The sequence below is a fragment of the Ranitomeya variabilis genome, chromosome 1 (genome assembly GCF_051348905.1).
Source record: "Ranitomeya variabilis isolate aRanVar5 chromosome 1, aRanVar5.hap1, whole genome shotgun sequence".
In the NCBI taxonomy this organism is placed as follows: domain Eukaryota; kingdom Metazoa; phylum Chordata; class Amphibia; order Anura; family Dendrobatidae; genus Ranitomeya; species Ranitomeya variabilis.
Window position 1 is genome coordinate 1,044,829,185 of NC_135232.1, and position 25,907 is coordinate 1,044,855,091.

Below are 25,907 nucleotides of genomic sequence, written 5' to 3' on the forward strand. Positions count from 1 at the left end.
TATCCTGGTATGCATGGTCTCCTCATCCCTATCCTGGTATGCATGGTCTCCTCATCCCTATCCTGATATGCATGGTCTCCTCATCCCTATCCTGATATGCATGGTCTCCTCATCCCTATCCTGGTATGCATGGCCACCTCATCCCTATCCTGGTATGCATAGCCTCCTCATCCCTATCCTGGTATGCATGGCTCCTCATCCCTATCCTGGTCTGCATGGCTCATCATCCCTATCCTGATATGCATGGTCTCCTCATCCCTATCCTGATATGCATGGTCTCCTCCCTATCCTGGTATGCATGGCCACCTCCTCCCTATCCTGGTATGCATAGCCTCCTCATCCCTATCCTGGTATGCATGGCTCCTCATCCCTATCCTGGTATGCATGGTCTCCTCATCCTTATCCTGGTCTGCATGGCTCATCATCCCTATCCTGGTCTGCATGGCTCCCATCAGAAAAACAAAAACAAAACAAAAAAAACAAACAAACAAACAACACACATCCTACTTAACTTCCTGCACTCCCTCGCAGCGTCTTGTTCCGATGCCAGCAGCTGATTTATGATTGTAAGAAGTGCATAGCAGTGACGTCATGCACTGCTTACAAGCCGAGGACAGCTGCCAGAATACTCATTGGTCTCCACGCCAGGATTATGTGCGTGGAGAGCAGTGAGTATTTATTGCTATTTAGTAGCAGGCACAGTAGCAGCAGCAGACGGCTTCCTGCAGCTGCCGAGCAATCATGTGTGCCTGCTATTTAAGGGAATGAATATTCACTGCCCTCTACTCCCATGGGAGTGGAGAAAGTGTATATTCATTTCTCTTAAGTAGTGGGCACACGTGATCGCCCGGCAGTTGTTGGAAGCCGGCGGCTGCGACTACTGTGCCCGCTATTACAGAGAAAATAACATTTACTGCCAATGCAGTGAATATTCATTTCTCTTTAACAGCGGGCACAGTAGTCGCAGCAGCCGGCTCCTGCCTCCTGTGACCCGCTGCTCCCTCTCCATCTTGTGGGACCCTCACTCCAGTATAAGCCGAGGGGTGCTTTTTCAGCATAAAAAATGTGGTGAACAAATCGGCTTATACATGTATATGTAAAAATCATACAATGTGATTTTCTGGTTTTGTATTTTAGGTTCTGTCTCTCACAGTTGAAGTGTACCTATGATAAAAAATTACAGACCTCTCCATTCTTTGTAGGTAGGAAAACTTGCAAAATCGGCAGTGTATCAAATACTTATTCTCCCCACTGTAAGTCACACTTTCTTTTACAAGCATCCCTTCCATCTGTCCACTTTTGAAAAAGGGGCAGAAACCCCCCTTTAATAACTCATGCTTATTAACCACATCACTTCAGTATGACCATGTGACTGGAGCAAGACTACGGACAACCAACTACTTTTCACAGAAACTAAATGATTTGTTCTATGAAATGAGAGAAAGCCCTTCACTTTCACATGACTATGTGGGGCATCTTACAGGACACACATCTCTTACTTATTTCAGCTCTATCTCAGCTTCCAAGATACCTGAAGAGCTTTTCTACAAGAGGCAACGACTCAATGCCCAGCGGCTGCTTGTAGCCAAGCTGGTCCAGTCGTTTGCGGAGGTTGATGAATTTTCTTTCAGCAGCGGTGCTCATTGCAGCGATCTTCACATAGACGATTCTGTCTAATTCTTTGCAGTTTGATCCGGAGTTCAGGGTCTACACAGGAATACAAGGAGAAATAAAGATAGACTGTAATTCGCTCAGATTTCACAGCAGTTACATAAGAGTCCTGAACACACAATGGCTAGTGCTATCTCTGCAGCATCCTTCTATAAAGATCTGAATGAGAACGTTTTCTGTTTGTTGGATGCCACAAAGAAGAGCCGGCCCTACAAAGGAAGTGTCTGTCCGCATGACTACAACTAGCCACCCGACTAAAGCTGGCAAGACTGTATGAAGCCACTTTACATCAGAGCAAACCCCAGTGCTCTGCAGTGTCACTCCACTCAAGCCCTGTACTCACCTGCACTGCAGAAAGCGTTGTACATTGTATCACATTTACCAGTTTACATAGCGCAGCACTATTTAACAGAGAAATTACAGACATCAAACCAGAACCTGAAGACGGCATTGACTTATAAGTTGCAGTTCCCACTTCCTCTGGATGTCATTTACGAGAAGAGAGGGAAGTCAGCGCTAATAATGTCTCGCAATCCCCAGGAGAGCCAGTCCTGACACTGGGAATGTCGCCGGCACCAGAGGTGAGTATAGGTGTTAGTATTAGGAACTCCGTAGGGGTTGTCTGAGTAATAGACAACGCCTTTAAGGAGGACCTTTCTCCAGTTTGAGTATGTTAAAGGGGTACTCCAGGGGAGATAAAACAATATTCTAATGGCCATGCCTTCATAAGCTATAAAGATAACAAGAATAGTGTTGCTTCCCATCCTCACAGTACCGGTAATTCAGTGTGATGCTGGAGCTGCTCATTGGAGCCCTCTTTCCCTTCTCGGATGTCACCGATCAGGGGCATGATCTGCTTTCTGCTAGTAATATTATGTCCTTCCCTGCAGGCCCACATCAGGCAACAGGCAGCACCCCCTGATCTAGGACTAAATAGAAGGAGGTCATCTGGAGACTGACAGCTACTAGCAGCCGGGAGCAGGCCACATCCTCTGATCTGTGACGACCCAGCAGGGAGGGGGGAGCACTAAAGAGCAGCTGCAAGGTCACACAGAATTGCAGGTACTGTGAAGATAGGAAACAACACTATTCATTTTATCTTTATAGTTTATGAAGGTATGGCCATTAGAATTTTTTTTTTTATCTACCGGAGATCCCCTTTGAACTGGTCACAACATGGAATAATGGCTGCAGAACTGAATAAAACAGTATTAGTTCTTTAAATTCCTCCTTCCCTTTGGGGAGATATTAGCTTGTAATGTTTGGATTACTAAATTAAATCCAACGGAGCACTACAAGAGAATCATCTCTGGGGGCATGCACTTATTTTCTTGTGTGACACCAACCAATGAAATGTAGGCAGCAACCTACAGGGAGAAAGAAGAACACGCCCCCACAATAGCTTAGAGCAGGTTTTCTCCTGTGTGAGACATGTAATGACGGAGTCTGCTCTCCTCACTGATCATACCGCAGAGTGATTACAAGCGCTGGGAATAAAGTGAGATTGCTAAAAGCTCATGCAGATGTCAATGTATCTCAGCCCACAACACACAGAATAGCCATGGGTCTCCTGACCAGAGTGTGACAGCCTCATAGAAATACATGAAGCTGCCAGGCTCCGATCGAGACTGGTGGCCAGTCCGTGCATTAGCTGTCCATGCTTGGACGTCTGAATGAGCCCTTACACCTTTCATCTCAAAAAGATAGTATCTCTGCAAAAGAGAGAAGAAATTGATCAAAATAAAAGCTACATTTTACACAGTTCTGAAGCTGTTATTCCATGATGTGGCCAGTTTAACATGCTAAAACTGGTTAAAGTTTATTTTTTTAAACCAAATAAAATTTGAGTATATTTAAAGGATCATATACGTTTTGGATTTAGAAAATGAGCAGGGTTTGGACTCCCAATATATCAATACCAGGAACAAATGTAAACATAATTAGTATATAGTAGCAACAGTATTAAAGAGTTTGTGAAACAGAGACAGAGAACTTAAGTAGAATATCTCACAAACATCTCAGTGGGTTCCACCCACAAATGGAAACTCATAGGGTACCGTCTCACAAAACGATTTACCAACGATCACGACCAGCGATACGACCTGGCCGTGATCGTTGGTAAGTCGTTGTGTGATCGCTGGGGAGCTGTCAAACAGACAGCTCTCCAGCGATGCCGAGGTCCCCGGGTAACCAGGGTAAACATCGGGTTACTAAGCGCAGGGCCGCGCTTAGTAACCCGATGTTTACCCTGGTTACCGTCGTAAATGTAAAAAAACCCAAACAGTACATACTCACATTCCGGTGTCCATCAGGTCCCTTGCCGTCTGCTTCCCGCACTGACTGACTCCCGGCCGTAAAGTGAAAGCAGATCACAGCGGTGACGTCACCGCTGTGCTCTGCTTTCACTTTACGGCCGGGAGTCAGTCAGTGCGGGAAGCAGACGGCAAGGGACCTGACGGACACCGGAATGTGAGTATGTACTGTTTTTTTTTTTTTACATGTACGACGGTAACCAGGGTAAACATCGGGTTACTAAGCGCGGCCCTGCGCTTAGTAACCCGATGTTTACCCTGGTTACAAGCGAACGCATCGTTGGATCGGTGTCACACACACCGATCCAACGATGACAGCGGGAGATCCAGCGACGAAAGAAAGTTCCAAACGATCTGCTACGACGTACGATTCTCAGCAGGGTCCCTGATCGCTGCTGCGTGTCAGACACAGCGATATCGTATGGATATCGCTGGAACGTCACGGATCGTACCGTCGTAGCGACAAAAGTGCCACTGTGAGACGGTACCCTTACTAAAACTAAGGAAACAATAGTCATTGCTGCTTGTCTAGATCTAGTGATATAGGCAGATACTTAAGAGCACACAGCGAAAAGTTAGGCTGGAGTCACACTAGCGAGTTTTACGGACGTATGAGCGCAGAAAATATGTCCGTAAAACTCGCCAAACGGCACAATTATTCTCAATGGGTCTGGTCCTATCAGCCGTATATTACGGCGACGTATTATACGGCTTTCTACGGCTGTAGTAAATCGCAGCATGCTGCGTTTGTCAGCGTATTGCGCAAATAATACGCCAATGAAAGTCTATGGGGGCGAGAAAAATACGGCTTCCACACGGACCAGCAGTGTGACTTGTGAGAAATACGCAGCGGTGTTAGTGAAAAGCCAGTAATTCAATTGCCGGCTTTTCATTTCTCCTTCCCCAACCAGACAGGATATGAGACATGGTTTACATACAGTAAACCATCTCATATCCCCTTTTTTTTTTTTGCATATTCCACACTACTAATGTTAGTAGTGTGTATGTGCAAAATTTGGGCGCTGTAGCTGCTAAAATAAAGGGTTAAATGGCGGAAAAAATTGGCGTGGGCTCCCGCGCTATTTTCTCCGCCAGAGTGGTAAAGCCAGTGACTGAGGACAGATATTAATAGCCTAGAGAGGGTCCATGGTTATTGGCCCCCCCTGGCTACAAACATCTGCCCCCAGCCACCCCAGAAAAGGCACATCTGGAAGATGCGTCTATTCTGGCACTTGGCCACTCTCTTCCCACTCCCGTGTAGCGGTGGGATATGGGGTAATGAAGGGTTAATGCCACCTTGCTATTGTAAGGTGACATTAAGCCAGATTAATATTGGAAAGGCGTCAATTATGACACCTATCCATTATTAATCCAATTGTTTGAAAGGGTTAAAAAACACACACACACGATTAAAAAGTATTTTAATGAAATAAACACACCGGTTGTTTTAATATTTTATTGCTCTCTCAATCCATTTGAAGACCCTCGCTTGGCAAAATAATAAACCCACAATATACATACCCTCTGAAGAACTGTCAGGTCCCACGAGGTAATCCATCTGAAGGGGTTAAAATATTTTACAGGCAGGAGCCCTGCTAATGCAGCTGTGCTCGTGCCTGTAAGCCCCGGCGAATGAAGGAAATGTAGGTCAATGACCTATAGTTACCTTCAGTCGCGGTGATGCGCCCCCTGCTGGATGTCCTCATATGACCTGGAGCGTGGGAAAAAGTTCCCAGGCTGCAGTTCATGAGGACATCCACCAGGGGGGCGCATCACCGCGACTGAAGGTAACTATAGGTCATTGACCTACATTTCATTCATTCGCCGGGGCTTACAGGCACGAGCACAGCTGCATTAGCAGGGCTCCTGCCTGTAAAATATTTTAACCCCTTCAGATGGATTACCTCGTGGGACCTGACAGTTCTTCAGAGGGTATGTATATTGTGGGTTTATTATTTTGCCAAGCGAGGGTCTTCAAATGGATTGAGAGAGCAATAAAATATTAAAACAACCAGTGTGTGTTTATTTCATTAAAATACTTTTTAATCTTGTGTGTGTGTGTTTAACCCTTACAAACAATTGGATTAATAATGGATAGGTGTCATAATTGACGCCTTTCCAATATTAATCTGGCTTAATGTCACCTTACAATAGCAAGGTGGCATTAACCCTTCATTACCCCATATCCCACCGCTACACGGGAGTGGGAAGAGAGTGGCCAAGTGCCAGAATAGGCGCATCTTACAGATGTGCCTTTTCTGGGGTGGCTGGGGGCAGATGTTTGTAGCCAGGGGGCCAATAACCATGGACCCTCTCTAGGCTATTAATATCTGTCCTCAGTCACTGGCTTTACCACTCTGGCGGAGAAAATAGCGTGGGAGCCCACGCCAATTTTTTCCGCCATTTAACCCTTTATTTTAGCAGCTACAGCGCCCAAATTTTGCACATACACACTACTAACATTAGTAGTGTGGAATATGCAAAAAAAAAAAAGGGATATGAGATGGTTTACTGTATGTAAACCATGTCTCATATCCTGTCGGGTTTTTGTGAAGGAGAAATGAAAAGCCGGCAATTGAATTACCGGCTATTCACAGATATCGCGCTGAATTAAATATAAATACAGAATATATATATATGTGTCTCAATGAATATATATATATATATATATATATATATATATATATATATATATATATATATATATATATATATATATATATATATATATATATATATATATATATATATATATATATATATACATACATACACACACTCTGTGTATGTTTTACCGAACATTTGAGCACACAAATCCATTAGATGTCGGTTTTGCAAGCCTGCGAGAAAATATCGCAGTACGGATGCCATACGGATTACATACGGAGGATGCCATGCGCAAAATACGCTGACACACCCTGCCTACGGATGACATGCGGACCACTATTTTGGGAACATTTCTGCGTATTACGGCCGTAAAAAACGGACCGTATTGTCTTACGCTGAGTGTGACTCCAGCCTTAGGGCCCAGAGTCCCTCCTCTCTTCTCCTAGTCAGCCATCACCACCCCACCCACACGCCCCCCCCACCCGATAAGTACTCAGGGGGAATTCAATCCATCTACTCCAAATATGGGGGAATTTTCCAGGGCATCCCAATTTACTTTACAAAATGGTAGGCATTCTTGATAACATCCAATGTCTGGCCACACATTTTCAAGTAATAAATGGAAACAGTCAGGAATAATTATACAGGTCTGCAAAAAATAAAAATTGCAAGAGCTGTTTTGGTTATTCCACTTAATCTTTACGTTTTTTGGTGTGCTGAATCCGAAAATTACCTCCGTTTTGTCATAGGACATCACGTTTCCTGACAATTTAGGTAACTATGTTAAATAAGCAATCCCGTGGAATAAATGAAAATAGATGTCACGACACAGCTGTCGGGTGAACCGGGGCTCCTTCTCTGTCCCTAACACTAGCGGGCACCCTTTTCCACGGGATACTTCTGAAGGTGAAGATGCCGGGGCCTCCACCCTTGCCTTATCTCCTGAGACAGACCTCCACCTGTTCTCTTCCCCCACCCAGATAAGAGGGGCGCTACTGTGCTCCATAGATACACCAACCCGACAAACAAAGCAACACAAACAAGGGTTATGAGACAACTCCAGGCATACAAAATATTCACTCACATATAACAGAGAAATGCACCAGGATGTGGAGGTAGGGGAATAAACCAAACCAGAGAAGGATAAGGAATTACCACACATACAAACCAAACAACAGTCATAGATAACTCCCCCAACTCTCCTTCTCATATGAACACCTCTCCCTCTGTTAGCCATGCAGGAAATGCTATCTCTGACAAGGATTTGCAACAGAGGCCAGATTATAAAAAGGAAAGGAGTGGCTAACTGAGCTCAGAGATTTCCAACATGGCCGATTAACCCCTGTTCTGCCAGATGGAATAAACACCATTAAAATGGAGAAGTGCTTCTTCTCAGCGCTGCAGTAGGAGCAATCAGGCACTGCGGTCTTCTGGCTCCACACTGTCGCTGTAACTCCATGACAATAAACTCATTAAAAAATTTGATTACAATTTTTTCATGAAAATCATTTTTCACTGAAATGAGCTCACTGTACGGCTATGTGCACACGATGCAGATTTGCTGCGGATGCGCAGTGGATTTTTCTGCGTAGAAACGCTGCAGATCCGCACTGTGATGTACAGTACAATGTAAATCAATGGGATAAAAAAAATAGCTGTGCAGAAAAATCAGTGCGGAATTGCTGCGGATTTCAAAGAAGTGCATGTCACTTCTTTTGTGAGGATCTGCAGCGTTTCTGCACCCCTCCATGCTAAAAATCGGAAGTGGCAAAAACCGCAGAAAATCCGCATCAATTCCGCATAAAAACCACACAAAAACCGCGATTCTGCCAGGAGATGCGGATTTTGTGCAGAAAATTCTGCACCACTTTTCCTACGTGTGTACATAGCACTCACTAAAATTGATTTTTTTTTTCCCCTGTGAAGCTCCTCTTGGTACTTTTACCCTTGTGAGTAGAATTGGAATGTCTCTCTGAAGCATCCAACAGTAGCCTGCCATCATTGTAAAGGGTATGTTTCCACGGTCAGGATTGGCAGTGCTGGGTATAAAGATGCGAGGCTCGCCGAGTTTCTCGCATGTGTGATACCAACCTTAAATAAAGACTCACACACACAAAATCTGCATTAGGTCGGGGTCACACTTGCAAGAAACTCGCATGAGACTCACACCTCAATACCCGGCACTATCGCCGGCACTGGGACCAGAGTGTGCGGCTGCATGTATTTCTATGCAGCTGAACGCTCCGGTCCGAGTGCCGGCGATAGTGCCGGGTATTGAGGTGCGAGATTCTCACAAATGTGACCCCGGCCTTAAATGCAAAATCTGTTTAAAAAAAAAAAATAGTGTGGGCTCCCGCATAAATTTCTGTGCCAGAGAGGGAAAGCCAGCGACTGGGGGACCGATGTTTGTAGCCTGGGAAGGGGTTAATACCCATGGCGCTTCCCAGGCTATGAATACCAGCCCGTAGCTGTAAATTTAGCCTTTACTGGCTATTAAAATAGGGGGACCTCCCAAAAAAAAAAATGACATGGGGTCCCCCTATAATTTATAGCCAGAGAGGCTACGCAGACAGCTGGGGGCTGATATTCATAACATAGATAGGGGCCATGGATATTGGACACCCCCTCCCCCCGGCTACAAATACCAGCACCCAGCCGCCCGAGAAATGGTGCCAATTCCGGTGCTTAGCCTCACTTCCCACGGCAACATAGTTGGTAAAGGGTTAATAAAACACACACGCAGAATAAAGTATTTTAATGAAATAAAACACCACACAGTTTTCCCATTTTATTATACTGGTAATCCAAGCGAAGCCATCGATCTTCTGAAAAAAAATTAAATAAAATAAATCAACAGTATACTCCCTATGTCCAACACGGTCCTTAATTAATAATGAGTGTCCCACGACGAGTCCAGCTCTGCTACATCTGGATGCCTGACATACAGACATAGAGCCTGTAGATGATCGCTGGAGAGAACTCTCTGGCGATCACCTACACTCTAGCACTCGCGGTCAGCTGACCACGAGAACTAGCCTAGGGTGACCGGAGATAACACTCGGTCAAGTGCACAGCAGTTCTCGCAGTCAGCTAAGTTATCACAAGAACTGCAGTGGACGCACACTTCTGGCGGTGTGACAAGAGATTATTTAAATTAGTAGACAATGCGCAGTAATCTGTGTTTACGCAGTTACTACGCATGTGACTAAACATTAGATGTGGTTTAACCGCATCTAATGATACGCTATGGTAAATTTAAAGGTGCGGCGACGGAGCATCGCTGCATTGTAAATAGACATGCTGCGTTCTGGAAAGACGTGCCGCATGTCCGTTTACGTGGGTCTTTTAACGCACAGTGGAGACGGGATTTCAGGAAATCCCCTCCACTATGCTGTAACATCTGGACGCTGCATGTTTCCTGACCGTGGAAACATATAGTGATTCGGTGCCAATTACCAGCAAAAGGTCATGTAAGTGGGATATAACACAAGCTCCAGGGGGAGCGCAGACCCTCCCTGCATCCAGGGATACTGCAGGATCCAATGCCGGATCTTGGCCCTACAGCGTTTGACAAATAAAAGAGGTAAATAAGGAGTTGAATCTATAAAACGTGTTGTTATTTGAAAGGTCTTCTGTAAGGTCCATTTACGTTGCATGATTATAGTGAACAATTCCTGGGAACATCCGTTTCACGATAATCTTGCTGTACAAACAGTCTGACGATCACAATACATCTTCTCCAAAGCATTTTTTTTCTCCAGCCTCAGTCCTTCATGTGCAGTCAGCCAAGGAGATTTATTTCTTCTCCTATCACTGCCCTTCTGCGGAAGACTTGCTTATGATACTGCTGTTCTGTAAGTTGTAAGTTGTGATCTGTGTTTCTTCAGACTGCAGCCTGTCCTGACACATGGCTAGGATGGACTGCTGGTTTAACCCCTTCACCCCCAAGGGTGGTTTGCACGTTAATGACCGGGCCAATTTTTACAATTCTGACCACTGTCCCTTTATGAGGCTATAACTCTGGAACACTTTGACGGATCTTGGCGATTCTGACATTGTTTTCTCGTGACATATTGTACTTCATGTTAAATGTAAAATTTATTCGATATAACTTGCGTTTATTTGTGAAAAAAATGGAAATTTGGCGAAAATTTTGAAAATTTTGCAATTTTCCAACTTTGAATTTTTGTGCCCTTAAATCACAGACATATGTCACGCAAAATACTTAATAAGTAACATTTCCCACATGTCTACTTTACATCAGTACAATTTTGGAACCAAAATTTTTTTTTGTGACGGAGTTATAAGGGTTAAAAGTTGACCAGCAATTTCTCATTTTTACAACACCATTTTTTTTTAGGGACCACATCTCATTTGAAGTCATTTTGAGGGGTCTATATGATAGAAAATACTCAAGTGTGACACCATTCTAAAAACTGCACCCCTCAAGGTGCTCAAAACCACATTCAAGAAGTTTATTAACCCTTCAGGTGTTTCACAGGAATTTTTGGAATGTTTAAATAAAAATGAACATTTAACTTTTTTTCACACAAAATTTATTTCAGCTCCAATTTGTTTTATTTTACCAAGGGTAACAGGAGAAAATGGACCCCCAAAGTTGTTGTACAATTTGTCCTGAGTACGATGATACCCCATATGTGGGTGTAAACCATTGTTTAGGCGCATGGCAGAGCTTGGAAGGGAAGGAGCGCCATTTGACTTTTCAATGCAAAATTGACTGGAATTGAGATGGGACGCCATGTTGCGTTTGGAGAGCCCCTGATGTGCCTAAACATTGAAACTCCCTACAAGTGACACCATTTTGGAAAGTAGACCCCCTAAGGAACTTATCTAGATGTGTGGTGAGCACTTTGACCCACCAAGTGCTTCACAGAAGTTTATAATGCAGAGCCGTAAAAATAAAAAATCTTATTTTTTCACAAAAATGATCTTTTCGCCCCCAATTTTTTATTTTCCCAAGGGTAAGAGAAGAAATTGGACCCCAAAAAATGTTGTGCAATTTGTCCTGAGTACGCTGATACCCCATATGTGGGTGTAAACCATTGTTTGGGCGCATGGCAGAGCTTGGAAGGGAAGGAGCGCCATTTGACTTTTCAATGCAAAATTGACTGGAATTGAGATGGGACGCCATGTTGCGTTTGGAGAGCCCCTGATGTGCCTAAACATTGAAACTCCCTACAAGTGACACCATTTTGGAAAGTAGACCCCCTAAGGAACTTATCTAGATGTGTGGTGAGCACTTTGACCCACCAAGTGCTTCACAGAAGTTTATAATGCAGAGCCGTAAAAATAAAAAATCTTATTTTTTCACAAAAATGATCTTTTCGCCCCCAATTTTTTATTTTCCCAAGGGTAAGAGAAGAAATTGGACCCCAAAAAATGTTGTGCAATTTGTCCTGAGTACGCTGATACCCCATATGTGGGTGTAAACCATTGTTTGGGCGCATGGCAGAGCTTGGAAGGGAAGGAGCGCCATTTGACTTTTCAATGCAAAATTGACTGGAATTGAGATGGGACGCCATGTTGCGTTTGGAGAGCCCCTGATGTGCCTAAACATTGAAACTCCCTACAAGTGACACCATTTTGGAAAGTAGACCCCCTAAGGAACTTATCTAGATGTGTTTTGAGAGCTTTGAACCCCCAAGTGTTTCACTACAGATTATAACGCAGAGCCGTGAAAATAATTTTTTTTTTTTTCTCAAAAATGATTTTTTAGCCCCCAGCTTTGTATTTTTACAAGGGTAACAGAATAAATTGGACCTCAAAATTTGTTTTCCAATTTGTCCTGAGTACGCTGATACCCCATATGTGGGGGGGAACCACTGTTTGGGCGCATGACAGAGCTCGGAAGGGAAGGAGCGCCATTTGGAATGCAGACTTAAATGGATTGGTCAGCAGCCGTCACGTTGCATTTGCAGAGCCCCTGATGTACCCAAACAGTACAAACCCCCCACAAGTGACCCCATATTGGAAACTAGACCTCCCAAGGAACTTATCTAGATGTGTTTTGAGAACTTTGAACCCCCAAGTGTTTCACTAAAGTTTATAGCGCAAAGCCGTGAAAATAAAAATTCTTTTTTTTTTTTCACAAAAATGATTTTTTAGCCCCCAGTTTTGTATTTTCACAAGGGTAACAGGATAAATTAGACCCCAAAAGTTGTTGTCCAATTTGTCCTGAGTACGCTGATACCCCATATGTCGGGGGGAACCACTGTTTGGGCGCATGACAGAGCTCGGAAGGGAAGGAGCGCCATTTGGAATGCAGCCTTAAATGGATTGGTCTGCAGGCGTCACGTTGCATTTGCAGAGCCCCTGATGTACCCAAACAGTACAAACCCCCCACAAGTGACCCCATATTGGAAACTAGACCTCCCAAGGAACTTATCTAGATGTGTTGTGAGAACTTTGAACCCCCAAGTGTTTCACTACAGTTTATAATGCAGAGCCGTGAAAATAAAACATCTTTTTTTTCCCACAAAAAATGATTTTTAGCCCCCCAAATTTTTATTTTCCTAAGGATAACAAGAGAACTTGGACCCCAGAAGTTGTTGTTCAATTTGTCCCGAGTACGCTGATAACACATATGTTGGGGTAAACCCCTTTTTGGGCGCACGGGAGAGCTCGGAAGGGAAGGAGCACTGTTTTACTTTTTCAACGCAGAATTGGCTGGAATTGAGATTGGACGCCATGTCGCGCTTGGAGAGCCCCTGATGTGCCTGGACAGTGGAAACCCCCCAATTCTACCTGAAACCCTAACCCAAACACACCCCTAACCCTAATCCCAACGGTAACCCTAACCACACCCCTAGCCCTGACACACCCATAATTCTAATCCCAACCCTAATCCAAACGTAAATGTAATCCAAACCCTAACTTTAGCCCCAACCCTAGCCCTAACCCTAACCCTAAACGTGACTGAAATACGTGGCACTGAAATACGTGGCACTGAAATACGTGGCACTGAAATACGTGGCACTGAAATACGTGGCACTGAAATACGTGGCACTGAAATACGTGGCACTGAAATACGTGGCACTGAAATACGTGGCACTGAAATACGTGGCACTGAAATACGTGGCACGTGGCACTTAAATACGTGGCACTTAAATACGTGGCACTGAAACACGTGGCACTGAAACACGTGGCACTGAAATACGTGGCACTGAAATACGTGGCACTGAAATACGTGGCACTGAAATACGTGGCACTGAAATACGTGGCACTGAAATACGTGATACGTGGCACTTAAATACGTGGCACTGAAACACGTGGCACTGAAACACGTGGCACTGAAACACGTGGCACTGAAACACGTGGCACTGAAACACGTGGCACTGAAATACGTGGCACTGAAATACGTGGCACTGAAATATGTGATATGTGGCACTGAAATACGTGGCACTGAAATACGTGGCACTGAAATACGTGGCACTGAAATACGTGGCACTGAAATACGTGGCACTGAAATATGTGATACGTGGCACTTAAATACGTGGCACTGAAACACGTGGCACTGAAATACGTGATACGTGGCACTGAAATACGTGGCACTGAAATACGTGGCACTGAAATACGTGGCACTGAAATACGTGGCACTGAAATACGTGGCACTGAAATACGTGGCACTGAAATACGTGGCACTGAAATACGTGGCACTGAAATACGTGCAACTGAAATACGTGGTACTAAAATATGTGGCACTGAAGTACGTGATACGTGGCACTGAAATACGTGGCACTGAAACACGTGGCACTGAAATACGTGATACGTGGCACTGAAATACATGGCACTGAAACACGTGGCACTGAAACACGTGGCACTGAAATACGTGGCACTGAAATACGTGGCACTTAAATAAGTGGCACTTAAATATGTGATATGTGGCACTGAAATACGTGGCACTGAAATACGTGGCACTGAAACACGTGGCACTGAAATACGTGATACGTGGCACTTAAATACGTGGCACTGAAACACGTGGCACTGAAACACGTGGCACTGAAATACGTGGCACTGAAATACGTGGCACTGAAATAAGTGGCACTGAAATATGTGATATGTGGCACTGAAATACGTGGCACTGAAATACGTGGCACTGAAATACGTGGCACTGAAATACGTGGCACTGAAATACGTGGCACTGAAATATGTGATACGTGGCACTTAAATACGTGGCACTGAAACACGTGGCACTGAAACACGTGGCACTGAAACACGTGATACGTGGCACTGAAATACGTGGCACTGAAATACGTGGCACTGAAATACGTGGCACTGAAATACGTGGCACTGAAATACGTGGCACTGAAATACGTGCAACTGAAATACGTGCAACTGAAATACGTGCAACTGAAATACGTGCAACTGAAATACGTGCGACTGAAATACGTGGTACTAAAATATGTGGCACTGAAGTACGTGATACGTGGCATTTTTTCGATAAAAATGCATGCGTTTTTAACGCAAACAAACGCATGTGCTTAAAAACGCAAGAAAATACTGCAGGTTGTATTTCTGAAAATGAACGCATGCAGAAAAAAACCGCATGCGTTTGAAAACGCGACCAAACGCGTACAAAAAAACCGCATGCGTTTTCAATGTTAAATATAGGGAAAAAACGCATGCGTTTTTTTGTGCAAAAAACGCTGCAGACAAAAACGCAAGTGTGAAACCAGCGACGCTTTTTATAGCAAAAAAGTTTTTGCGTCTCCACATTTTGAGACCTATAATTTTTCCACATTTGCTCCACAGAGTCATGTGAGGTCTTGTTTTTTGCGGGACGAGTTGACGTTTTTATTGGTAACATTTTCGGACACGTGACCGTTTTTGATCGCTTTTTATTCCGATTTTTGTGAGGCAGAATGACCAAAAACCTGCTATTCATGAATTTCTTTTGGGAGAGGCGTTTATACCGTTCCGGGTTTGGTAAAATTGATAAAGCAGTTTTATTCTTCGGGTCAGTACGATTACAGCGATATCTCATTTATATCATTTTTTTTATGTTTTGGCGCTTTTATACGATAAAAACTATTTTATAGAAAAAATAATTATTTTGGTATCGCTTTATTCTCAGGACTATAACTTTTTTATTTTTTTGCTGATGATGCTGTATGGCGGCTTGTTTTTTGCGGGACAAGATGACGTTTTCAGCGGTACCATGGATATTTATATCAGTCTTTTTGATCGCGTGTTATTCCACTTTTTGTTCGGCGGTATGGTAATAAAGCGTTGTTTTTTGCCTCGTTTTTTTTTTTTTTTTTTCTTACGGTGTTTACTGAAGGGGTTAACTAGTGTGGCAGTTTTATAGGTTGGGTCATTACGGACGTGGCGATACTAAATATGTGTACTTTTATTGTTTTTTTTTTTAATTTAGATAAAGAAATGTATTTATGGGAATAATATTTTTTTTTTTTTCATTATTTTGGAATATTTTTTTTTATTTTTTTTTACACATTTGGAAATTTTTTTTTTTACTTTTTTACTTTGCCCCAGGGGGGGACAATACAGATCGGTGATCTGCCAGATCACCGATCTGCGAGAAGTACAGGCTGCTTCACAGTGCCTGCTCTGAGCAGGCGTCTGTGAAGCCACCTCCCTCCCTGCAGGACCCGGATCCGCGGCCATCTTGGATCCGGGTCTGGAGCAGGCAGGGAGGGAGGTAAGACCCTCGCAGCAACGCGATCACATCGCGTTGCTGCGGGGGGCTCAGGGAAGCCCGCAGGGAGCCCCCTCCCTGCGCGATGCTTCCCTGCATCGCCGGCACATCGCGATCATGTTTGATCGCGGTGTGCCGGGGGTTAATGTGCCGGGGGCGGTCCGTGACCGCTCCTGGCACATAGTGCCGGATGTCAGCTGCGATATGCAGCCGACACCCGGCCGCGATCGGCCGCGCTCCCCCCGTGAGCGCGGCCGATCGGCTATGACGTACTATCCCGTCGGCGGTCATACGGGCCCACCCCACCTCGACGGGATAGTACGTCAAATGTCGGGAAGGGGTTAAAGGGAACCTGTCACCCCAAAAATCAAAGGTGAGCTAAGCTCACCGCCATCAGGGGCTTATCTACAGAATTCTGGAATGCTGTAGATAAGCCCCCGATGTATCCTGAAAGATGAGAAAAAGAGGTTAGATTATACTCACCCAGGGGCGGTCCCGCTGCGGTCTGGTCCGATGGGCATCGCGGTCCGGGCCGGGGCCTCCCATCTTCTTACGATGACGTCCTCTTCTTGTCTTCATGCTGCGGCTCCGGCGCAATTTGTCTGCACTGTTGAGGGCAGAGCAAGGCACAGCAGTGCGCTGGTGCTGGGCCACTCTGACCTTTTCCGGCACCTGAGCACTGCAGTACTTTGCTCTGCCCTCAACAGGGCAGACAAAGTACGCCTGCGCCGGAGCCGCAGCGTGAAGACAAGAAGAGGGCGTCATCGTAAGAAGATGGGAGGCCCCGGACAGGACCGCGACGCCCATCGGAACGGACCGCAGTGGGACCGCCCCTGGGTGAGTATAATCTAACCTCTTTTTCTCATCTTTCAGGATACATAGGGGGCTTATCTACAGCATTACATGATTCTGTAGATAAGCCCCTGATGCTGGTGGGCTTAGCTCATCTTCGATTTTGGGGGTGACAGGTTCCCTTCAATTATGTGACAGGGGCCATAGAACTCGTTTAAGTGGAACCGGTCACATGCAAAAACAGCTGTTAATCTGCACGTTAATATCGCTTTGAACCTGCCGAGCACCTGCACTTAGAGCCCTGCTGCCAGCAGGGAATGAACTTTATTTTCCCTGGCAGTGTTCAGGCACGGGGGCACCGCCGGCACAGTTTCATTGACCGCTCTGTGCATAGAGAGCAGCGGCTGTAACCGTGCCCCCAGCACTGACAGATGGACGCTGCTCTTTATACACTGAGTTGTGACTAAACCCATGTCGGCGCCACTCCCCATGACTAAACACCAAATAAACGGGGGAATAGAGTTCCTTCCAGCATCGGGGGTCTAAGTGCAGGCGCTGTGAAGGTTCAGAACACTATTGAACTTCAGAGCAACCCCAAATCTGCAGATTAATAGCAATTTTTCAAGTGACAGGTTCCCTTTAAAGGACAGATGTCTAGAAACATTCAAACAAGCGAGGTGAGGCGTGATTAAAGGGGTTGTCTCAAGTTCAGAAATGGGTAAGAGTATAAAGGGCTTGCAGAAACAAGCAGCTTTACCATCTAACTTTTATTAAACATACTTTTACAGAAGGGAGGGATTTTTTTATTTGTATAGACACTAGGTTACGGGCCACCTTGCGGTCTCAGAGTAGCTGGTCACAAGCAGAGAGAGCAGATCTAGGCTTACAGCCGACTTGTGCAGATCTAGAGCTGCAGGATCCAGTATGTCTCAGTGCCCCTGAGCTTCTTCCATGTCGCAGAGACAGAGCTGCCTCTGTTAGCGCAACTATGCCCCCCGGTCTGTAAAGTCAATCTTCAGGACCCAACAAAGCAGGAAGTTGGGGGTAAGCACTGCAGTAATATTAAATAGGCATGTTTTTTTTCAGTGATTGGAAACTATGCTGATACCTAACACATGATAGTACTACTTCTCTTCCGCTGACAGATCGTGTGCTGTATAGTGATGAGCAAGCGTGCTCTAATAATATGTTCCAGTCGCTGCAGCTGCACGGCTGATCGACAGCCACAACACAGGCAGGGATCGCCCAACAGCCGCGGGGAATAGAACCTAGTGTTTGAGAACGCTGAAGATAGGGAATCCTCACCTTATGCTGGCTAACAGATGTAAATCATTCAGCTGCTGGGAAGAAAACTAAATCTCCGAGCACTAACAAATACTCGGAGGCCACCCGAGCGTGCTCGAGAAATCTCGAGTAAGGAGTATATTCGCTCATCACTAGTGCTGACATGTACACGGGCAACTGTGCCAGAAAGTGGGAACCATAGATCCAGGATTAATACAAGTCCTAAACTGGGAAAGCGCAATGAACACCAGCAGCACAGCCGGGATCAGGCGAGGAGACAGCAGACACATTTATTTCTGAAGAACAAAGCTCTTCCCTGCGTAGTAATAAGACTTGGGCCACGTTCACACATTCAGTATTTTACCTCAGTATTTGTAAGTCAAAACCAGGGGAGGAACAATGAGAGGAAAAGTATAATAGAAACACGTCACCACTTCTGTATTTATCACCCACTCCTGGTTTTGGCTTAGACATACTGGTGTAAAATACTGACCAAATACCGAACGTGTGAACGTGGCCCAATAGGCAGAGCCGCAGGATGGGTCACAGATGTCCGACAGGTGAAGGCCCCAGGACCACCTCCGTGTACATCGAGCCCGCCAGCCAGCGCCTCCTCCCCAGTTAGGCTACTTTCACACTAGCGTCGGGCTGAGGTTCCTGACGCTAGCGTTCTCTGCGCCGCACAACGGGGGCAGCGGATGCACTTTTCCAGCGCATCCGCTGCCCCATTGTGAGGTGCGGGGAAGTGCGGGGAGGTGGGGGCGGAGTTCCGGCCGCGCATGCACGGTCGGAAAAAGCGGACCGTCGGGAGCAAAAACGTTACATGTAGCGTTTTTTTGTGCCGACGGTCCACCATGTAGAGATCAGATTGAAGAATCCATTTTGTTTTTCTTTACAGAGATGTCTGGTTCATATGAGCAAACTTGAGCAGAATAGACATTTTCCTTTTATGGACGCATACCTTCTTGTTATTGTGACCTTTGACCTACATTCCAGAAGTTGGACGTGACCAGCAGAATAGATATTCTTTTGTTAGAGAATATGAGCGCTTGTACGCATGTCTGTAATCCTTATCTCTTTGCCATATAAAAAGGAGGGGGAGAGTCCCTGTGAGTCAGAAGCGCTCCAGAAGGCTATCCCTGTCTATAACACACGAACCTTTTGTATTGCGTGTTATTTTACTTGGATTCCTACATTTGGGAAGCCGGGGGACTGATAAGGACTCAACATTACCTGGCGCTCGAACAGGGACCCGAGACGAGAGTATTTACTCAAGATTCACCTGCGGATACGGACAACGGAGATCTGGGATAATGGACGGCAAATGAACTGAAATACCTGGCCAGGTAAGAGACATTATTAGTTCTCTTTTATCTGCCCTGTATTATCCGAAAGATCTCTATGAGCCGTGTCACGCTGGGTTAGTCTAGTAGTGAGTAGATACCTATAAAACTCGGGTTACCATATTGTATAGATTTATGAGTCTAGTCCCTGGCAGTGTGTGGGCAGTGAGTGAACAGTGTGTGAGCAGTGTGAAGGTTGTGACATGTTGTGAAAGAAGAATAGAAGTACGTAGAACAATAAGCCACGATTGTTAGAACAAGGTTATTGGTGAAGTCAGCCTAACTGGGTTATGAGGTAGCGTCCTTCTGGGAGACCTCCGCCCATGCTTGACTCTCCTATAGAACTTGTTTCTACATTCCCTGGATAAGGTGTGATAGAATGAGCCCAGGACGCGGTTTCATGAGCCTGGGACAAGTATGCTAACTGACACAGAAAGTTTTGTGGTCTGTATGGTGTTGCTGGGTCTGTTTTGCGTGCATAATAGCACTTAAGTACGTCCTGCATATTAGAAGAAACGGAGCAGACAAGCCCTTCAATATTTTAGCTCCCTAGGAGAGAAGGCAACGAGACATCACCATAGAGAAAGTGATTGTCCAAATGTCACCTGGGGTAGAAATAGCAAATATTGAAAGGATATTTTAGCTCCCTAGGAGAGAAGGCAACGAGACATCACCATAGAGTAAGTGATTGTCCAAACGTCACCTGGGGTAGAAATAGCTAAAATGAGAAATAAACAGACCAAAACTGTCTTAGGACAAGTGGAAGCAGCAGATATCATACAGGAAAGGTGTGGAAAGATAGTCAGAAGTCAGATTAGAAGAGTGAGAGAAAAATTGGGAATTTCAGAAGCACTTATGTTCAGTACAGAATGGGAAAGACTGAGTAAAGAACGAGGTGGAATTATCAAAGATAATCGGTGGGAAGAAATCATACATTGTATGATAGAGGTCTCAAAAACAGCTAAAGAGGAGAATTGGAAGTATGATCCAGACACTTCCAAATGGATCATGGGGAAGGGAAAAAGTTGTGACATAATCCCACCACCTTACCTAGATCCAAAAGCTCAATCATTTGTACCATCTGGAAGAACAGAAGGAGGAAAACAGAGGGAAAGGGGGTCAACAGGTGTGATTATGCAGAAATTTGGGCAAAGTATTGAAGAATATAGTCAGGAACTAGAAAATAGCTTTAGGGATGAAGGATTGGATTTGACTGATGCTTCAGTAAGGAGACTTTTTACAAAACAATTAATAGAGGGGCTAGATCCAAAAATCAGAGAAAAATTTAAATCCTCTACTCCAGATTGGAGAACAATTGAACAACCAAATATTGTGAAACAACGATGTTTAGGAATAGCCATGGATATGAGAGAGAATCGCAAGCCTGTTAGAATAGCACAAGCTAATACAGGAGGAAGAGTGAGACACAATTTTCCTTGCCACTACTGTAAAAAGCCAGGTCATTTCCAAAGAGAGTGCAGGAAGAAGTTGGCAGATATAAAGTCAGGCAAATTTGTTCCCAGAAATAACCCTCCCCAAACGGACAACCAGCAGAAATCTACCATCATAGATGGTCCCATATCAGATTCAGATTGACTCGATGTGTTACAAACTTCCCTACCAGCTAGGAGACCTATGATACAGGTGAATGTGGGGGGGGAGAGAGATTCCATTTTTGATAGATACAGGTGCAACTTCCTCAATTTTGAATCAAGATTTTCTTCCGAATCCGGAAGATATTTCAGAACAAACAACTTTTGCTGAGGGTTATGATGGGGTAATTCGAACACTGCCATATACTGTGCCCCTAGAGGTCTCATTAGGACCTAAATGTTTTGCATCCAGATTTTTGTATGCCAGAGGTGCCCCAACATGTCTGTTAGGAACTGATGTACTAAAGAAATTAGAAGCTAACATCAATTTTAGGGACGATGGCACAGTTATGTTGACTATCCCTGATAATGCAGAATCATTAGAACAATATGTCAGAATTCAGGCTTTTGAGGATTATGCTGAAGAAAAAGAGTACATCACAGATCTAGACCTCTCAACGGTCCCAGAAACACTGTGGGCACAGGGTGACACTGATGTGGGATTATTACATATCTCTCCTGTAAAATTATCTGTGCAACCAGGAACTGTTCTCCCACAGCTCAGACAATACCCTGTGAGTGCCCAGCAGGAACTAGCAATTACAAAACAGATAGAGGGATATAGAGAGAAAGGAGTTTTAGTGGAAATTCAATCACCTGCTAACACTCCTCTGTATCCAGTCAAAAAGAGAACTCTTGATAAGGGTTCTATGCCCAAATATCGTATGGTACATGATCTAAGAGAGATAAACAAAGTTCTAGATCCAATCACCCCAGTTGTACCAAATCCTCATACGTTACTATCACAGATACCAGCTAGTTTCTCAAATATTTACTGTAATAGATCTTTCAAATGCATTTTTCTCGGTTCCTTTACACCAAGATAGTTGGCATTTGTTTGCATTTACATTTAAGGGCAAACAGTTGGCGTGGACACGCCTTCCACAGGGAATGATACACTCCCCTACTCTTTATTCAAATGCCCTACAAACAGTCCTTCAGAGGTTTGAACCCGAACCACAGGTAGTAATTTTGCAGTATGTGGATGACCTACTGCTTTGCTGCCCAGATCTAAAAACCGCAGAAAGGTCTACTGTGAGTTTACTATGTTTTCTAGAAAAAGAAGGGTGTAAAGTGAATAGACAAAAGCTACAAGTTTGTCAGACCAAAGTGGTCTTTCTAGGTCATTGCATTTCTCAAGGTAAAAAGCATCTTACACCTCAAAGAACTGAAGCAATAAGACAGATGAATGAGCCTAGAAATCATAAACAGCTACGAGCATTTTTAGGAATAGTGTCTCATTGTAGACAATGGATTATACATGCCAGTCAACTAATGCAACCACTGTATGACTGTGTAAAAAATGAACCTTATTTGTTGACAAAAGAAGGTCAGATTTCATTCCAACAATTAAAAGATGCCCTTGTTTCAGCTCCAGCGTTAGGGCTACCAGACTATCACATTTGCTAGGCTTCAGACTCTTAATTTAGCAACACTGCTACCTCTCGAGTCTGAAGGGGGGAATAAGGACACTGATCCACACGCAAATTTTTTCCCTACAGACACACATGATTGTACAGAGCTCATTTTACAAGAAACGGTAGGCTTACCCAATGTATCCGAAACACCACTTCAAAATCCAGATTTAGAGCTGTTTATAGATGGTAGTAGGTTTGCAGATGACACAGGTAACTTCCATACAGGGTATGCAGTTGTGTCAGAATCTGAAACTCTCAAAGCAGAACCTCTTCCACCGAAACAGTCTGCACAAGAAGCAGAACTAACAGCATTGATTGAAGCGCTAAAAATAGCTGAGAATCAGACAGCTAATATATACACTGATTCTAGGTATGCACATGGTATTGTGTTTGACTTTGGAGTAATCTGGAGAGCTAGAGGTTACATGACAGCGTCAGGACAACCTGTAAAACATGCTTCTTTGATCAAACAGATCTTAGAGGCTGCACAAGAAACAAAAGAAGTAGCAGTAATTAAGGTAGCTGCACATGTGAGACTCGACACTAGGGAATCTAGGGGAAATGATAGGGCTGATAAAGCAGCCAAAGCAGCAGCAGTTAAACCCTTACAGCAGGTTCATACTGTAAACCCCACAGAAAATACTGAAGATAGACTGAGACAAGCACAGGAAGATGCAGGAGAAGAGGAGAGGGACAGGTGGAAAAAGGAAGGGGCAGAAGAACAAGCAGGAATTTGGAAGAAAGATGGACTAATATGTCTACCTAGAGCCTGGTACCCGATTGTAGTTGGTGGACTACACCACCCTACTCATGTGTCTGCAAATGCAATGACACTACTGGCAAAGCAAGTCTGGTTGGCTCCAGGTTTTGGCAACTACGCAAGAGACTATTGTGCTGCATGCGTTATATGCCTGGCACATAATCCCGGACAGACAACAAAGACCCCTATGAAGCACCACGTCCGACCTCTCTATCCGTTTCAGCGATTACAAATAGACTTTATCCAGCTGCCAAAAAGTAATGGGTATGAGTATGTGTTGGTGTGTGTGGACATGTTCTCAGGGTGGCCAGAGGCCTATCCAGTTCGGAAGGCTTCAGCTAAAAACACTGCTGTAAAGCTAGTTGCCGAACTGATACCCCGTTACGGTCTCCCTGAAGTGATCGAGTCAGATAGGGGTACTCATTTCACTGGAGAAATATTTCAAAATGTACTGAAAATGTTGGGTGTTGAAAGTCAGTTACACACTCCATACCATCCTCAAAGTTCTGGAAAGGTGGAACGCATGAATGGAACTTTAAAATTAAAAATACAGAAAGCCATGGCTGAAACAGGAAAGCCTTGGACAGAATGCCTTCCACTGGCCCTTTACTCAATACGCAATACCCCAAGGGGTAAGACTAAACTGTCTCCATATGAAATTTTGTTTGGCAGGACTGCCAATTTAGGATGTTATTTTCCACAGCAACTTGTGTTAAATATTGAGTCATTGACTTCTTATGTGCAAAATCTTCAGAAACAATTAACTAAGGTGCATGCACAAGTTTTTGCTTCCCTTCCAGATCCTGACAACACTGAAGGGAGTCACAAGTTGGAACCAGGTGATCAAGTCTATGTAAAAAGACACACCAGAAAGGCTCTTGAACCAAGGTTTGACGGACCCTTCCAAGTCCTGTTGACAACACCTACATCAGTCAAGCTTGAAGGAAAGGCATCATGGATACATGCAAGCCATTGCAAAAGAGCAGTATAAAACTCAGAATATTGATGTTAATAGTATTAACCTCAACGGAGGCATGGGATAGACTGAATTCTTTAACCCCTTTGAATAATAGATTCGTGCAACATCATAGAAAATTAGTACATGACATTTAAATTAAAGGATGTACAACGACTCAGAGATCAGTATGATAAAGACAATGACCAGAATAAGGATAGCTGGTGGTCAGATACCTTTTCTTTTCTCAACCCAGCCAACTGGTTCAGAGGGATTGGTGGGTGGGTTGCTGGGATTATGCAGAGCATAATACATATAGTTATGATTATTGTAGTCATATACGTACTATTCCAGATTGTGCTCAAGAGTATCTCAGTATGCACAGATAAATTTTGTGTAATAGATGCAAGAGTATAAATTTTCTTCTTTATTCTTATGTTATCCTCTAGTGATTCTAATTAATATTACCGTACTAATTTTTGTTTTTATATTTTAGTATACTGCTAAAGAAGAAAATAATTTGCAATAGAAGAATTAATACTAGATTTGATTTTCTTATTAATAATATAAGTGTGTACATGTGTAATACCAAAAATAAAGGCTTTGTCTTTGGCCCTGTGGTAATCTAAAAATATGGATATGTTAAAGGGGGATTTGTGATAGATTATAAAAGGAATATGTCAAAGGGGGGAATTGTAGAGATCAGATTGAAGAATCCATTTTGTTTTTCTTTACAGAGATGTCTGGTTCATATGAGCAAACTTGAGCAGAATAGACATTTTCCTTTTATGGACGCATACCTTCTTGTTATTGTGACCTTTGACCTACATTCCAGAAGTTGGACGTGACCAGCAGAATAGATATTCTTTTGTTAGAGAATATGAGCGCTTGTACGCATGTCTGTAATCCTTATCTCTTTGCCATATAAAAAGGAGGGGGAGAGTCCCTGTGAGTCAGAAGCGCTCCAGAAGGCTATCCCTGTCTATAACACACGAACCTTTTGTATTGCGTGTTATTTTACTTGGATTCCTACATTTGGGAAGCCGGGGGACTGATAAGGACTCAACAACCACAACACGGCGCAACCTTCGCACGACGGTTGCGACGTGTGTCAATCCGTCGCATAATGTTAGTCTATGGTGAGAAAACGCATCCTGCAAGCACTTTTGCAGGATGCGTTTTTTCTGCAAAATGACGCATTGTGACGGATTGCAGTTAACGCCAGTGTGAAAGTAGCCTTATCCTCTGGACACAGCAGCCATCTCTGCAGGGGCACGTCTATGTCCATTATGTCAGCTGGGAGAATTCGGGCTGACCCCCACCCACAGGACGTGCCCTACATGTACCATAAGGTGGAGGGGCCCCGTGTCCCCATAGGGAGATTGGGTGAAGGTCGTGTACACACGATGCGACTTCCGCGGGTGTGCATGGCCGGTA

The 25,907-nt window shown here is 44.3% G+C and overlaps 1 protein-coding gene across 1 annotated transcript in view; it reads right to left on the bottom strand.

The window, feature by feature from the left end:
- Positions 1–25,907, bottom strand: part of CEP135 (centrosomal protein 135) — a 104,864-nt gene that overhangs the window by 78,596 nt on the left and 361 nt on the right. Inside the window, exon 2 of the mRNA XM_077279731.1 lies at positions 1,532–1,707. Within this exon, the coding sequence (XP_077135846.1) occupies positions 1,532–1,644 (113 nt within the window). The 5' untranslated portion in view covers positions 1,645–1,707. The remainder of the gene's footprint in view (positions 1–1,531; positions 1,708–25,907) is intronic.